The sequence below is a fragment of the Eucyclogobius newberryi genome, unplaced genomic scaffold (assembly GCF_026437365.1).
Source record: "Eucyclogobius newberryi isolate DKJ021-1_F unplaced genomic scaffold, fEucNew1.0.hap1 SCAF_4, whole genome shotgun sequence".
In the NCBI taxonomy this organism is placed as follows: domain Eukaryota; kingdom Metazoa; phylum Chordata; class Actinopteri; order Gobiiformes; family Gobiidae; genus Eucyclogobius; species Eucyclogobius newberryi.
Window position 1 is genome coordinate 38326468 of NW_027316056.1, and position 15213 is coordinate 38341680.

At 44.7% G+C, this 15213-nt stretch overlaps 1 protein-coding gene across 1 annotated transcript in view; it reads left to right on the forward strand.

Moving 5' to 3' along the window:
- Positions 1–15213, forward strand: part of LOC140378032 (unconventional myosin-XV-like) — a 130133-nt gene that overhangs the window by 29848 nt on the left and 85072 nt on the right. The window contains exons 27-39 of the mRNA XM_072463662.1: positions 167–284; positions 921–1096; positions 1885–1969; positions 2050–2082; positions 2553–2634; positions 3007–3137; positions 4136–4231; positions 4379–4507; positions 5625–5731; positions 7030–7211; positions 11267–11339; positions 12195–12386; positions 13345–13636. Of these exons, the coding sequence (XP_072319763.1) occupies positions 167–284; positions 921–1096; positions 1885–1969; positions 2050–2082; positions 2553–2634; positions 3007–3137; positions 4136–4231; positions 4379–4507; positions 5625–5731; positions 7030–7211; positions 11267–11339; positions 12195–12386; positions 13345–13636 (1696 nt within the window). The remainder of the gene's footprint in view (positions 1–166; positions 285–920; positions 1097–1884; positions 1970–2049; positions 2083–2552; positions 2635–3006; positions 3138–4135; positions 4232–4378; positions 4508–5624; positions 5732–7029; positions 7212–11266; positions 11340–12194; positions 12387–13344; positions 13637–15213) is intronic.

The window sequence follows — 15213 nt, forward strand, 5'->3', positions numbered from 1 at the left end:
GTCAAATTTATTTTATCTAATTGGACAAACATTGTTGAAGCCCAATTTCAAGTCAGTTGAAGTCATTTTCATTTAGAAGATTTAACAATTAAGTGTAAATATGATGTTCTCACAAATCTTTACCTGATCTTTTACTTCCTCGTGTGTGCGATGGTTTTTGTGTCAGGTACAAAGCTCTCCTCTGCCTGGTGGAGCCGCCGCCCGCTGACGGAGACAACTGTGTCCAGATGCTGCGCCGCCTGGCCCTCATCAAGAAGGGCTCGTACCAAGTGGGAGTCAGTAAGGTGAGGGGGGTCCGGGCCGGTGCAGTGGGAGTCACGCCCGCTTTACACCCGCCTCACACCCGCCTCATACCCGCCTCACGCCCGCCTCACGCCCGCCTCACGCCAGCCTCACACCCGTCTTACGCCCGCCTCATACCCGCCTCACGCCCGCCTCACGCCCGCCTCACGTCCGCCTCACACCCGTCTTACGCCCGCCTCATGCCCGCCTCACGCCCAACACACGCCCGCCTCACACCCGCCACACGCCCGCCTGACGCCATCCTCATGCACGCCTGATGCCCGCCACACGCCCGCCTCACGCCCGCCTCACGCCCGCCTCACGCCCGCCTTACACCCGCCTCACACCCGCCTCACGCCCGTCTCACGCCAGCCTCACGTCCGCCTCATGCACGCCTTGCACCCACCACACGCCCACCTCACGCCCGCCACACGCCCGCCTGACGCCAGGCTCATGCACGCCTGATGCCCGCCTCACGCCCGCCACACGCCCGCCACACACCCGCCTCACGCCCGCCTCACGCCCGCCTCACGCCCGCCTCACGCCTTCCTCATGCCCTCCTCACGCCCGCCTCACGCCTGATACCCGCCTCACGCCCGCCTCACGCCCGCCTCATGCTGTGCTCCTGTGCTCCCCAGATCTTCCTGAAGGAGGAGCTGTATCAGCTGCTGGAGGCCAAGCGTGAGCGCGTGCTGAACATCGCCGCGCTCACGCTGCAGAGATACATCCGCATGTTCTTTGTCCGCAAGAACTTTGTCAAGTTCAAGTGGCGCATGACTCAACTCCAAGCCCGGGCCAGAGGGCACTTGGCCAGGTGAGGTGACATGTGACATGTGACGTGTGACGTGTGACGTGTGACGTGTGACGTGTGACGTGTGACGTGTGACATGTGACATGTGACGTGTGACGTGTGCAGCGCTGCAGACTCACGTGTAACACGACGCTCTGCACACCACACTCCATCATCACATACATGGGTGAAGGACAGACATTAAGCACATTCTTTAGGTTTATAATTTCACTTCCTGTTTGTAATTGATGACATCACACTAGGAAATTACCCAGCAAACACTGGGCCTTCTTTTGTGTAAATTCTGCATAAACTTTGACTGAAATGAGTGTCCCTGGTGTGATGTCACTTCCTGTCATTTTCTACAGATTTTTCAGCATTTTCTCCACAAATACCTGCTCGATCGGTGTAAAACTATCATTTATATGTACAACAGATACAAACACACCAAATAAAGTCAAAATGAGAAAATCGTAAAAACTGTCATAGGCACTTTAACTATAAACCCCGCCCACAGACGAGAAAGTCCAATAGGAAAGAGCCTTGTTTGGCTTTCACTGTGACTTTCACATTTTGAATTGTGTTTGGGATTTAGATATTAAGAGAATTCGCCAGTATTTAAAAGTCCAAAATGTATTAAACAAACAATCTCCCAAGGTGTAAATACTCACTCACGAGATCCCAGCGATACCTGCTAGCGCAGGTGCTAGCGCAACGACACGGACACTTCCCGCAGTATTCTGAGCTGCGATCCAAAAGTATAACCCTGATTCTCTGTTTAAGTGACACAATTACTTCTTTGTGTTCAACAGGAGAAGGTTTGCTCAAAGGAGGAAGAACCTGATCACGCTGCGTTCTATCAGCTTGATCATCCTCAACCGCCAGCGCTACATGAGGGTATGTGTGCTCCCCTGACGAACCTGTGTGCCACTCGCCCCGTGCTGACGGGTGATGTCTATTTTCTGTCTTTCTGTCAGACAGTCGTGGAGCCTGCGAGACAAGCGGAGGAGGTGAGGAACCACTTGAACCCTCCAGTCTGCACTCGTCCAAATGAGGCTTAGAACATTAGCTGCCAGGTTCAAAGTTGCATTGTGCTGTGTTGCTCGTGTGGCTTTGCTTTCTGATTAAGAGTCTTTAAATGTTATGCAAATCACAGAATCAGAAAGAAATCAGATTACTCGCATCGGGTGTGTGCATTTTATAACTCCAAAAACCTGATAACAGAACAGCTTTTGAGTGTGCGTTTAACCACAGATGGCGCTTCTCGGAAAACCACCTAATGTCATCACAACGTGGAACTAAGCGTTTGGAACTCTTGATTTTCTAACTGTCATTTGGGTAAATGAACAGTTTTGTAAATAATCGCTTTACAAAATGTGTCTGGCAGAAACTTGACATGTGGCGTTGTCGGAGTCCACACTTTGCTGATGATGTAAGCGTGTGTGTGTGTGTGTGTGTGTGTGTGTGTGTGTGTGTGTAGGATCGCGTTAACAGGGAGGTGGTGAACGTGACGACCCTGCCAATCCCCGCAGAACTCGCAGCGCTACTACAGGCCGCCTCAGGTACTGCCACTGTACACACGGTCTATACATCCTGACTTATGGTTCAGTATGTGAGTCTTTAAATGTTAATGTTTGGATGTAGGACTCAACCCAAGTGTGTGTGTGTGTGTGTGTTTGTGTGTGTGTGTGTGTGCGTGCGTGCGTGTGTGTGTGAGTGTGTGTGTGTGTTTATGTGTGTGTGTGTGTGCGTGCGCGTGTGCGTGTGTGTGTGTGTGTGTGTTTGTGTGTGTGTGTGTTTGTGTGTGTGTGTGTGTGCGTGCGCGTGTGCGTGTGTGCGTGTGTGTGTGCGTGCGTGTGTGCGTGCGTGTGTGCGTGCGTGCGTGCGTGTGTTTGTGTGTGTGTGTGTGTGTGCGTGCGTGTGTGTGTGTGCAGGAGGTACAGAGCTGCACTCTGACTGTCTGGCCGTGGTCCAGGCTCCCACAGTCCAGGTGGAGCCTCAGCTCACTCTGCCTCTGGACATCAACAACTACCTCATGACTCACTACGTCCGCGCCATCTTCAGGGTAACACACTGGTCACACATCACACTTCACACTTCACACACTCTGGTGCACTCGGGGCTTTTCTGACCGTACATGCTACCGATGTAAAAACAGGAGTATGACCAGTGTGATCATTTAAGACCAGTGTGGTGGTTTATGACCAGTGTGGTAGTATTTGACCACTGCGATCGTTTAAGACTAGCGTGATAGTTTAAGACCAGTGTGATAGTTTATGACCAGTGTGATCATTTAAGACCAGTGTGGTGGTTTATCACTAGTGTGGTAGTTTATGACCAGTGTGATCATTTAAGACCAGTGTGGTGGTTTATCACTAGTGTGGTAGTTTATGACCAGTGTGATCATTTAAGACCAGTGTGGTGGTTTATCACTAGTGTGGTAGTTTATGACCAGTGTGATCATTTAAGACCAGTGTGGTGGTTTATCACTAGTGTGGTAGTTTATGACCAGTGTGATCATTTAAGACCAGTGTGGTGGTTTATCACTAGTGTGGTAGTTTATGACCAGTGTGATCATTTAAGACCAGTAGGGTGGTTTTATGATTCGTGTGATAGTTTAAGACCAGTGTGATAGTTTATGACCTTTGCCATCATTTATGACAAGTGTGATAGTTTATGACCAGTGTGATATTTTATGACCTTTGCCATCATTTATGACAAGTGTGATAGTTTATGACCAGTGTGATATTTTATGACCAGTTTGATGGAAATCCGTTTTAGCTTTAGTCTCTATGTGGATGAGTTTTTTAACTGAAGCTGCTCAAAGATTATTATTTTTTTCTATAGGGATAACCCAATGAGAAAAAAAAAATTTCGTGGGTACTCTGTTAAAAACACAATACAGATTAAACAAACAAACACATATTTAAATAAAATGCCAATAAAACATTAGATAAACAATCAATAAATATAACAAATACATAAAAACACACTTACACATACACCATGACATAAAACCATATAAAACAAGATTAGTGTTGTTGGCGTGTGGGTCATTGACAGGAGCCGATGTTTGGGATGCTGACCGCACCTCTGGAGAACTCTCTGCTGAGATTGGACGATGAGCTGAAACATGGAGCCGTCAATATTTTCATTCTGGTAAATGTTACACAAGATTCTTTCAGATTATAGCATCAGATTAAAGAATGAACAAGAACAACATGATGTACTTAATTAATATGCAGTTTGTGTTGTTTCTACTTTTCATACGTTCTTTTACAGCACTTTTTTGTGATATTTTCCCAGATTTTACGGTTCATGGGCGACCCGATGCTGAACGGAGCCCAGGAGAACCTGTTTGGAAACTACATCATCCAGAGAGGACTGGCCAACCCCAACCTCCGAGACGAGATCCTGGCGCAGGTCATCAATCAGGTCAGCTCCAGCTTTCATTTCTGTCTATTTTGTTTGTTTTTGTTTGGAGGCCTTCTTCCCTGCTGCTGAAGCATATTCCAAAGGTATCCATTTATTGTGTCTATGGCAGGAGGTTTGAGACCAAAATACATTCAGTTTTGAAGTTAAGCAGGTTGACTATACTCTCGTTTATGGGAATTACTCTCGTTTATGGGAAGTACACCAGGATACGTGTGTGAAGAGCAGGGACGGAGCCTCAACATTAAGCTAACCTGTTTGATCCCTGAGTCTAAATATCTTATAAAACTGACCGATGAGAGAAACGTAAAGGAATCAAATCGTACAGAGGAATCGTTAATACCATTGATCTTCTCCCTAGCAACAAGTATGAGGTGACTTTGTGGTCTTCCATTGAGATTTGTACATTGTTCATTATGTTCCCATTCTTCATCTGTCAAAACAAAACCACCTTTTCTTTCCCACTTACTTTTAATTGTTGTTACGGTCTTTTATATTCTACAATATATAAGCGAATGGAAGAGGAGACCAGGCATATCCCTGCCGCATCCTCATTCCAGAGTCAGTGGTAAACGTTAAGTGAGCGTTCATTTTAATTTAAAACACTTTGAATAAATAGGCCCAGCAAACAGAATCAAAAGCCTCCTCAGCGTCCAGACTAATTATTACACATTCTTTGCTGTTATTGTACACTGTAAGATTGATTATGTGTACAGACCGTCTTGTCCAGTTTTATTGTTTCTGAATTCAGTTTGGAAGTATTTATTCCATTCTTTTAAACATAATGGTGGTGTTTTTAGGATAATCCACATTCAATATTCAAGGTATTCGTGATAAAGTCTTCTGAGCCAGATTTATGAATTCCCAAACATACAACATGTGTAATGGAAAAGAGCTTTAATTCGAAGTATGGGCCTTGCAGTATATGTTTTATTATGTCATTCACGTCGGTAAGTATCAGATATCAGCCACAACAACAATGCAAATATTGTGCCGATACAATACAGACGATACAGACGATCCCCAGTTTACAACTCAAAATCTCAATCAAAAACGCACTGACGACTGTGTTCTGTGTGTTTTGTGTGTTTTGTGTGTTTTATGTGTTTTGTGTGTGAAGGTTTGGAGGAACCCGAACGCCTTGAACTCTGAGCGGGGCTGGCTGCTGCTCTCCTCGTGCCTCTCTGCTTTCCTTCCCTCTCAAAGGCTCGCCAAGTACCTCCTCAAGTAAGACATTTATGCTCTTGGATCCCTCCCTCCCCAAAAAATTCAGTTTCGCTAGAAACTAACCCTCTTTGTTTACTATCAGTCCTTCAATGGACCATCAGCGTCCTATTGTACCTGTCTCTCTCACTCTCTCCTCCTTGTGTAACTGATTAGCATCTGGATGCTCTGGGCGTCGACCTCTCCAGGGATTCAAAATTCCATTATAAACAACCAGAAGGTTGAATCTTAAACCACCGTTTCTATTTAAAGAGACTACGTCACAGGTTGGGCGGGGCACACATGCGCTCTGAGACTACGTCACGGGTGGGCGGGGCACACACGCTCTGAGACTACGTCACGGGTGGGCGGGGCACACGCGCTCTGAGACTACGTCACGGGTTGGGCGGGGCACACACGCGCTCTGAGACTATGTCACGGGTGGGCGGGGCACACATGCGCTCTGAGACTACGTCACGGGTTGGGCGGGGGAGCCAGATCGCTCTTCACAAGGGTGGGGGCGAATATCAAACCAAGCCGTCTGCATTTCCGGGTTGGTGAGGGGGTCCAAGGTCTGGGTGATATTTCTTAACTATTATGTTAAGGGTGTTGCACAACACTTATTATTATCAATGATACACTTAGGACAGACTACGAAACGTGACAAAAAGCATCTTATGGGACCTTTAAGGATGGCCTTTATTTTTGACCAAAGATTGCCTCTTTAACTCTTTCGCTGCATCTTTTGTCCTGCTCAGACTCTTCTCCTCTCTGTCTTTGATCGAGTGGTTTGTGTCTTTAAGATGAAGACTCACGACGCCCTGTGGTCCTGAACTCCAGTGTCTTCTGTGCTGATAAAGCCTTTTGTGAAGAGGCTGTTTAGTCTCTCCTAGAGCAGGATATATTTGCTGAACAAAGTTGCTAGCATTAGCCGCTAACCTTAGCTTGAGTCACTTTCACAAGCAAAAAGTTTAATAATAATCCAGTCCGTTTGTTGTTTAATGTGAGATCCATGACTTGTGGTGATTAATATGTGCGTGTCAGACGGATTTGACCAATATTTAAGACAGAAATACATTTTTATCAGTTGTGCTGACTTTTCTTTTTTTTTCTCAAACGCCAGTCACATGACCCCTACAACTCTGATATTATCTTTAGACAATAAATCTAGACGGGCCTTTGTCACCAATAACACTGAAATGATTGTGAATACTTTAGACATATTTTGGCAGTAGGTGAAGATAAGTACTGCGAGCTTTATATTCATATATATTTTAACCATAATCACAATATTTGTCCTACACTCTCTGTATTTGCTGCAGGTTTGTGTCGGACTACGGCGCCGAAGGCTTCGACTGCGTGTGTCAGCACCGGCTGCTCCAGGCTCTGCAGCGCCTCTCGCTGGGCGGGCCAGAGTACGTCAGGACCTACCCGCCCAGCCTGCTGGAGTGGACAGCCAATCGCAAAAAAGCCCACACCGTCCTGCACGTGCACTGCTTTGACGGTATTCAACTGTATATTTGGACTGTTTTTACTGGTTTTACTTGTATTTACTCGACATTCTTCGTGTTTATTTGAGTACATTTTGAGTTTTTTCCCCTATAAAGTATAAAAGCTGCATTTTATGAAGAAATAAGGCCACTAAGGATAGTATTTTAGTGATCGCGGCACAGCGTTAGGATCAACTGCACTTTGGAGGTCCAACTGTATTTCACTTACTGTATTTTCTGGACTCTAAGTCGCACCAGCGAAAAAATGCATAATAGAGAAAAAAAAAAAACATACATAAGTCGCACTGGAGTATAAGTCGCATTTTTGGGGAAAATTTATTTGATAAAATCCAAAACCAAGAACAGACAGTTTAAAATAATAACAGATGAGAGAACATGGTGAATAGGTGCACGTATGCTAACGCTAACACCTTCAGCTACATGACGTATGCTAACGCTAACACCTTCAGCTACATGACGTATGCTAACGCTAACACCTTCAGCTACATGAGGCACAGACAGAACTGTGGTAAGTGTCTGGTATGTTAACGTAACATATGAACAGTTATTCAGATAACTATAGCATAAAGAACATGCTAACAAGTTTACCAAAGCATCAGTTTGACCCCAAATCACTAAATCCACTGAATTCTTCTTCCTCTGTGTCACTTCTAAACAACTCCACAAACTCCAGAGGAAGAGGAAGTGCAGATTCTTCTTCTGCGTCACTCAGAGCCTAGAGCGCCCTCTTGTGGTCGTCAGTGTGAAAATAACTAATGATATCACATATAAGTCGCTCTGGAGTATAAAACTATGAAAAACTTATAGTGTGACTTATAGTCCAGAAAATACGGTAATTTGAAAAAAAGCTGTTCTAAAGTCATGCATTGTCCCAAAAATGTGAATATTAGTGATGTGCCAAAAGGTAAAAAAGAGCTAAGAACAAGAAAAACACAGCCTGGTCAACAAAATAAGAACCACAAATCTCCATGGAAACATTTAGCTTGAAACACAAAGATAATGGAAAATAGACAGAAACGCCTCGAAACAAATGTATGTTTCTGTTGTTGCCGTGCAGAATTCCCAGTTCAAAGGATTCTCCAAACTAGCAGCAGTCAGACAACATCTCTATCGTCCGTGTAACGTAAAACGTGCAGGAAACAGATATAAATAGATAGTCACGGTTAAGCTTACATCACGTCCTTCTGCCCGAGCGTTCGAGAGTCGGGTGAAGCGCTGGACTCAAAGTGGACATGGGTAATTGATGAGCGCGTGAGAGCGTGTCCGTCAGTGACTGTCACCGAGCGTCGGATAATGTGTTAAACACCGGCCCCCACAAGCTTTTAATAGACGGCAAATTCATTATTTAGTCGAGCAAAACATGTTCCGTTCATCACAGGCGGCGGTTTGAAAAGATGAACTGGGTCTGAATGTGTCGAACGTGGAACAGTTCTTCTACAAACCAGGATTTAAACGAGGTTTGAAACGGGTCTAAACGAGGATTCAAACGAGGATTCAAACAGGTCTTAACGAGGATTCAAACAGGTCTAAACGAGGATTCAAACAGGTCTAAACAAGGATTTAAACAGGTCTAAACGAGGATTCAAACAGGTCCAAACGAGGATTTAAACAGGTCTAAACGAGGATTCAAACAGGTCCAAACGAGGATTTAAACAGGTCTAAACGAGGATTCAAACAGGTCTAAACGAGGATTTAAACGAGGATTTAAACAGGTCTAAACGAGGATTCAAACAGGTCCAAACGAGGATTTAAACAGGTCCAAACGAGGATTTAAACAGGTCTAAACAAGGATTTAAACAGGTCTAAACGAGGATTTAAACGAGGATTTAAACAGGTCTAAACGAGGATTTAAACAGGTCTAAACGAGGATTCAAACAGGTCCAAACGAGGATTTAAACAGGTCCAAACGAGGATAACAGGTCTAAACGAGGATTTAAACAGGTCTAAACGAGGATTTAAACAGGTCTAAACGAGGATTTAAACAAGGATTTAAACAGGTCTAAACGAGGATTCAAACAGGTCTAAACGAGGATTTAAACGAGGATTTAAACAGGTCTAAACGAGGATTTAAACAAGGATTTAAACAGGTCTAAACGAGGATTTAAACAGGTCTAAACGAGGATTTAAACAGGTCTAAACGAGGATTTAAACAGGTCTAAACGAGGATTCAAACAGGTCCAAACGAGGATTTAAACAGGTCTAAACGAGGATTCAAACAGGTCCAAACGAGGATTTAAACAAGGATTTAAACAGGTCTAAACGAGGATTCAAACAGGTTCAAACGAGGATTTAAACAAGGATTTAAACAGGTCCAAACGAGGATTCAAACAGGTCCAAACGAGGATTTAAACAGGTCTAAACGAGGATTTAAACAGGTCTAAACGAGGATTCAAACAGTTCTAAACGAGGATTCAAACAGGTCCAAACAAGGATTTAAACAGGTCTAAACGAGGATTCAAACAGGTCCAAACAAGGATTTAAACAGGTCTAAACGAGGATTCAAACAGGTCCAAACGAGGATTTAAACAAGGATTTAAACAGGTCTAAACGAGGATTCAAACAGGTTCAAACGAGGATTTAAACAAGGATTTAAACAGGTCTAAACGAGGATTCAAACAGGTCCAAACGAGGATTTAAACAGGTCTAAACGAGGATTTAAATGAGGATTTAAACAGGTCTAAACGAGGATTTAAATGAGGATTTAAACAGGTCTAAACGAGGATTTAAACAGGTCTAAACGAGGATTTAAATGAGGATTTAAACAGGTCTAAACGAGGATTTAAATGAGGATTTAAACAGGTCTAAACGAGGATTTAAACAGGTCTAAACGAGGATTCAAACAGGTCTAAACGAGGATTCAAACAGGTCTAAACGAGGATTCAAACAGGTCTAAACGAGGATTTAAACAGGTCTAAACGAGGATTCAAACAGGTCTAAACGAGGATTCAAACAGGTCTAAACGAGGATTCAAACAGGTCTAAACGAGGATTTAAACAGGTCTAAATGAGGATTTAAACAGGTCTAAATGAGGATTTAAACAGGTCTAAACGAGGATTTAAACAGGTCTAAACGAGGATTTAAACAGGTCTAAACGAGGATTTAAACAGGTCTAAACGAGGATTCAAACAGGTCCAAACGAGGTTTTAAACAGGTTTAAACGAGGATTCAAACGAGGATTTAAACAGGTCTAAACGAGGATTTAAACAGGTCTAAACGAGGATTTAAACAGGTCTAAACGAGGATTTAAACAGGTCTAAACGAGGATTTAAACAGGTCTAAACGAGGATTTAAACAGGTCTAAACGAGGATTTAAACAGGTCTAAACGAGGATTCAAACAGGTCCAAACGAGGTTTTAAACAGGTTTAAACGAGGATTCAAACGAGGATTTAAACAGGTCTAAACGAGGATTTAAACAGGTCCAAACGAGGATTTAAACAGGTCTAAACGAGGATTTAAACAGGTCCAAACGAGGATTTAAACAGGTCTAAACGAGGATTTAAACAGGTCTAAACGAGGATTTAAACAATTCCGTCATTAGTTAGAAACACAGAAATTAATTTAACAACATAGAGTGCTAATAATTCATTAGTCGGTGAAGATAGGCGTTCAAAGCTCCTTTAAGTGTCGGGGGCAGTCTGAGCCAGGCCTGAGCTAAAAATTTTATTTTGCAATATTTATCATAGTATATATTATATAATTGGGCTATTATTAAGTTTATTTTTAATCCTGGAACCAAATTCTGCATTTTAATTTTATTTAATTTAATTTAATTTTTATTTTATTATAAGGCACAGGATCAGACTAAACTTAAAGTTGATAAAAACAGACTCTTAAAATAAGATAAATGAGTCTTGTATTATTTTCTTCCCTTCTCAAAGTGCAGACAATAGCACCATAAAAGGCTGTATCCAGAAACACAATAAACAATCTGTACGTTTAAATATCAGGCGTGGGTAGGTCACATGGTAACCACAGAGCAGATCTATCGTACAGAATGTGTCTCTCTCAGTTTGATCGTGTTTCTCACTAAACGCACGTGTTCCTCAGGCGTGTCCTTCCTCTGCCCGTTACACTCCTGGACAACTGGAGAAGAGATGGCTCGAGACATCATCACGCACAGGTAACCATGACGACCACGAGGAAAGTGCTTCAATAACAGATCGACAACACGCTTTAAAGATGAAACACGGGATTAGGTTCAGTTTTGGTTACGGTTGAGACTGTAGTAACGGTAAAACAGTTATGGACCGGGTAATAACGGCTAACGAGCAGTAATAACAGGCATAATAAGCAGTTAATTACACCTAGTGACTATTTTTTTGCTCTTTTCAGGTTTAGTAATTCACTTTAACATACTTTGATCGTTACTTGACACTTTGTTGATCGTAAACAACTTGATCAACAACTATTGATCTTAAAAACCTTAAAAAGAGAAACAGGTCCGTTGACTTCCTGTTCAAAACGACAGAACTGATAAGCCCCGCCTCTTCATAGTGATAAGCCCCGCCTCTTCATGGTGATAAACCCTGCCTCTTCATACTGATAAGCCCCGCCTCTTCATAGTGGCTCTGTAACATGCGGCTGGTTTTCATTTACGTGTTTTTATTGTTGCCAAATGGCGACGCAACGTAATGGAATCCACGAGTCGGATTTTTTTCTTTTTTGTATAATATTAAGTAAGAGGGCGGAGATAGGGGGTAGGTGAGAACGGACATTTTCCATGAAATCAAGCCTCAAATGCAGGACAAAGTGCAAGAATCAGTTGCTATAACTATAAGTAAGATCACGAGAACACTGTTTATTTGACTTCATACGTCCCCTTTAAGGTCATCGTCAGAGCCTAACGTGTGTGTTTGTGTGTGTGTTTGTGTGTTTGTGTGTGTGTTTGTGTTTCTGTGTTTGTGTGTGTGTGTGTTTGTGTTTGTGTGTGTGTTTGTGTTTGTGTTTGTGTGTTTGCGTGTGTTTGCGTGTCCAGAGGCGTGAGCGAGGGCCGCCAGGGCTGGTCCGTGCTGCTGAAGGAGCCCGCCCAGTGGGTGGAGCTGGAGGGCTCAGACTACGTCCTGGACCTGCTGTCGGACCTGGAGCTGCCCGCCGACTTCCCCAAACACAGCAGCTACTTCATCATCTCAGCGCAGAACCCGAGCCGCGTGAGGGCCAACGCCAGCATGTAAGGACCCCCGCGGGAAGAGAAACCCGCGGGAAGAGAAACCCGCGGGAAGAGACCCTCGCGCCGGGAGCGTGTCGTTTTAGTCCGGGGTTGTTCCGATGTCAGTGTCAACAATGACTCGTTATGATTGTGTTACAGTTGTGTCTTTATTAAAGGAGACATAGTGTGTTTTTTAGTATCAAACTTCAAACATGTAGAACCGATAAGCTCCGCCTCTTCACAACATTTCACTGTAACAATGTAAAAATGTTTTAAATGTTGAAAAAAGACTTATTAGAACTATGAGTTTTAATGTTTCAAAAGATCACAACTAAGTGCAGGATGTGGGCGGGGATAAGGGGTAGGTGAAAACAGGACTTGTATGTCCCGTGACAGCCTCCGTGTTTGTAATTTGTTGCACTTTTTTTCTTCGGTTTCGGTGAATTCTCTCGCTGACGTTTCGCGCCCTCTGGTGGTTACTCGTCAGAACGCAGCAACGTCTCCAACACACGGAGCTGTTTACACGCGGAAAAAAGCACAATAATGATAATAAATATCATCAGCATTAATATGTATAACTTTTGTGAAAATGTCAGACTTTGAAGCAAGTTTGTTTATGAAACGTCAAAAGTAGAAGTGAGCAGAAAATTGAAATTCAGATAATATGGTGAAAGTTTCGATTTTATGCCAAATTTGAATATAAAGTATGTTGTTTATAGCAAAAAGTGCTACAAAAATTCCTGATTCTAAGTAAAAATGAACACGTATCTTCTGTCATTCCAAATAGGCGTAAAAAGTGATGTATCTGCACTTTTTTGATTCATTTTAGACCATTTTAGTCACATTTCTCTTGACGTAATACTGTGCGAATATCGTTATAGTCCAAAAATAACATCGCGATACTGCGTTTTGTCCGTGCGCGATAGGAAAGGAACGTACCGCCAAAGTAAGATGAACGTTCTGCTGCTGTGTTTCCCAGAAGCCTCCTGGGCGGCGGGTTCGACAAGAACAATGACGTCATGTCGTCCATCGCGCCCGGCTCCCAAGTTATGTCCGGTCAAGGTAAAGAACATATCTGTTTATTACATCGTGATGCGAACACCAAACGGACTGTAGCGGCGCCCTGGGCGTTGTGGACGGGGATAAGGGGCGGGGCTTCTGTCTCGCTCTGTGCTGACGTCGATCTCTTCGGTCCAGGTTCGGAGCCGCAGAGGGGGATGGACCGCTACCTGGACAGCCTGTTCGACCCGGTCCTGGACGACGGGGCCGTGGTGAGCGCAGAGACTCTCAAACACGCGCACGTCTCGCACGAAATGGGCGTTTCCCGACCGTCAACACGTGAAATCTGTCTCGTCGCAGTTGGGGTCAAAATGAGGCCGCTGCGTGCTGTCTGGGTCTCATTATAAAGTGTTTTTTTATGGGCCACGCGCGTGAAAGTAGCGCTGCTGTGCTATTAGCGCGCTAGTTGCTGTTAGCGACAGTGTAACACCGCTTAAAAAAACGCTAGTAATGCATTCGTTTGTAGCTGCAAACTTTTTTTAATGAAGTTTTCTGGAGGAGGGTCCGCCACCTGCTGTTTGGTCTTGGTTATTGCTGTGCCTGGAATCAGAATGTTCTTTATTGATTCAAAATAAAGGGGGTGGAGTTACCTACTTGTTTCCATAGAGATACATATGTGTTATGCCCATATCTGGAACATTTAGAACATTTGGTGGGATTAACGACACCTTCATGGACGATGGAAGGTTCCGTACCCCAGAAAACTTACAGAGAACACTTTTTGCATGCACACGCGGTGCAGTTTGCGCAGGTGCAGGTGCGCGGTGCAGGTGCGCGGTGTAGTTTGCACGTGTGCAGGTGCGCGGTGCGGTTTGAGCGTGTGCAGGTGCGCGGTGCAGTTTGCGCGTGTGCAGGTGCGCGGTGCAGTTTGAGCAGGTGCAGGTGCGCTGTGCAGTTTGAGCGTGTGCAGGTGCGCGGTGCAGGTGCGCGGTGCAGTTTGCGCGTGTGCAGGTGCGCGGTGCAGTTTGAGCAGGTGCGCTGTGCAGTTTGAGCGTGTGCAGGTGCGCGTGTGCAGGTGCGCGGTGCTGTTTGCGCGTGTGCAGGTGCGCGGTGCGGTTTGTGCGTGTGCAGGTGCGCGGTGCAGGTGCGTGGTGCGGTTTGCACGTGTGCAGGTGCGCGGTGCGGTTTGCGCGTGCTATCGGATGTAAGTGACAGGAATTAGCATGTATCAGATGTGTTGGACAGACTTCTCATGCCCAGCCACATATCACATGACCCAGTTACCACAGCAGATCACCGCGGTAACGAGGAGATCTGTTTACCAGGAACTGACACTCGGGCTAATCAAGGAGTCATTATTTCATGAGACGAGCCTCTGACCGACGCTGACCACAGCAAACTCCAGATCATTCTGTAAACACTGGGTTCTTTTCTTGAGTTGTTTCACAACATTATACTTTTACTTCAGTAGTATTACTTTGAGTACTTCAGTGTAACTCAGAGGTTAACACTGGATACTCTCCCGCTTTACTGCATCATGTTACTTAAGGGATCATCTCAAAATGGGTTGAAGCTGAAAAGACGTAATATTTTTCGTCTTGGGGGGGTTGAACCTACATTTAGTCTTTTTGTTGCTTTGAAGCTTCAATACATCGTTGTGGCAGTCATACTGGCTAAAAAACTCTCACAGCAACGAGCATTAGGCCAACATTAGGCGGCGAGTGCGTGTGCGGAGCACGGCGCTGCGCTCACGGCGGGTGAGTACGGGGGAGCATGGCGCGCCGTGGCCCACGCGGGGAGCGGGCGTCGCCGTCGCCAACGCGGCTGGTGCAGAAAAGTTGGAAAAGCT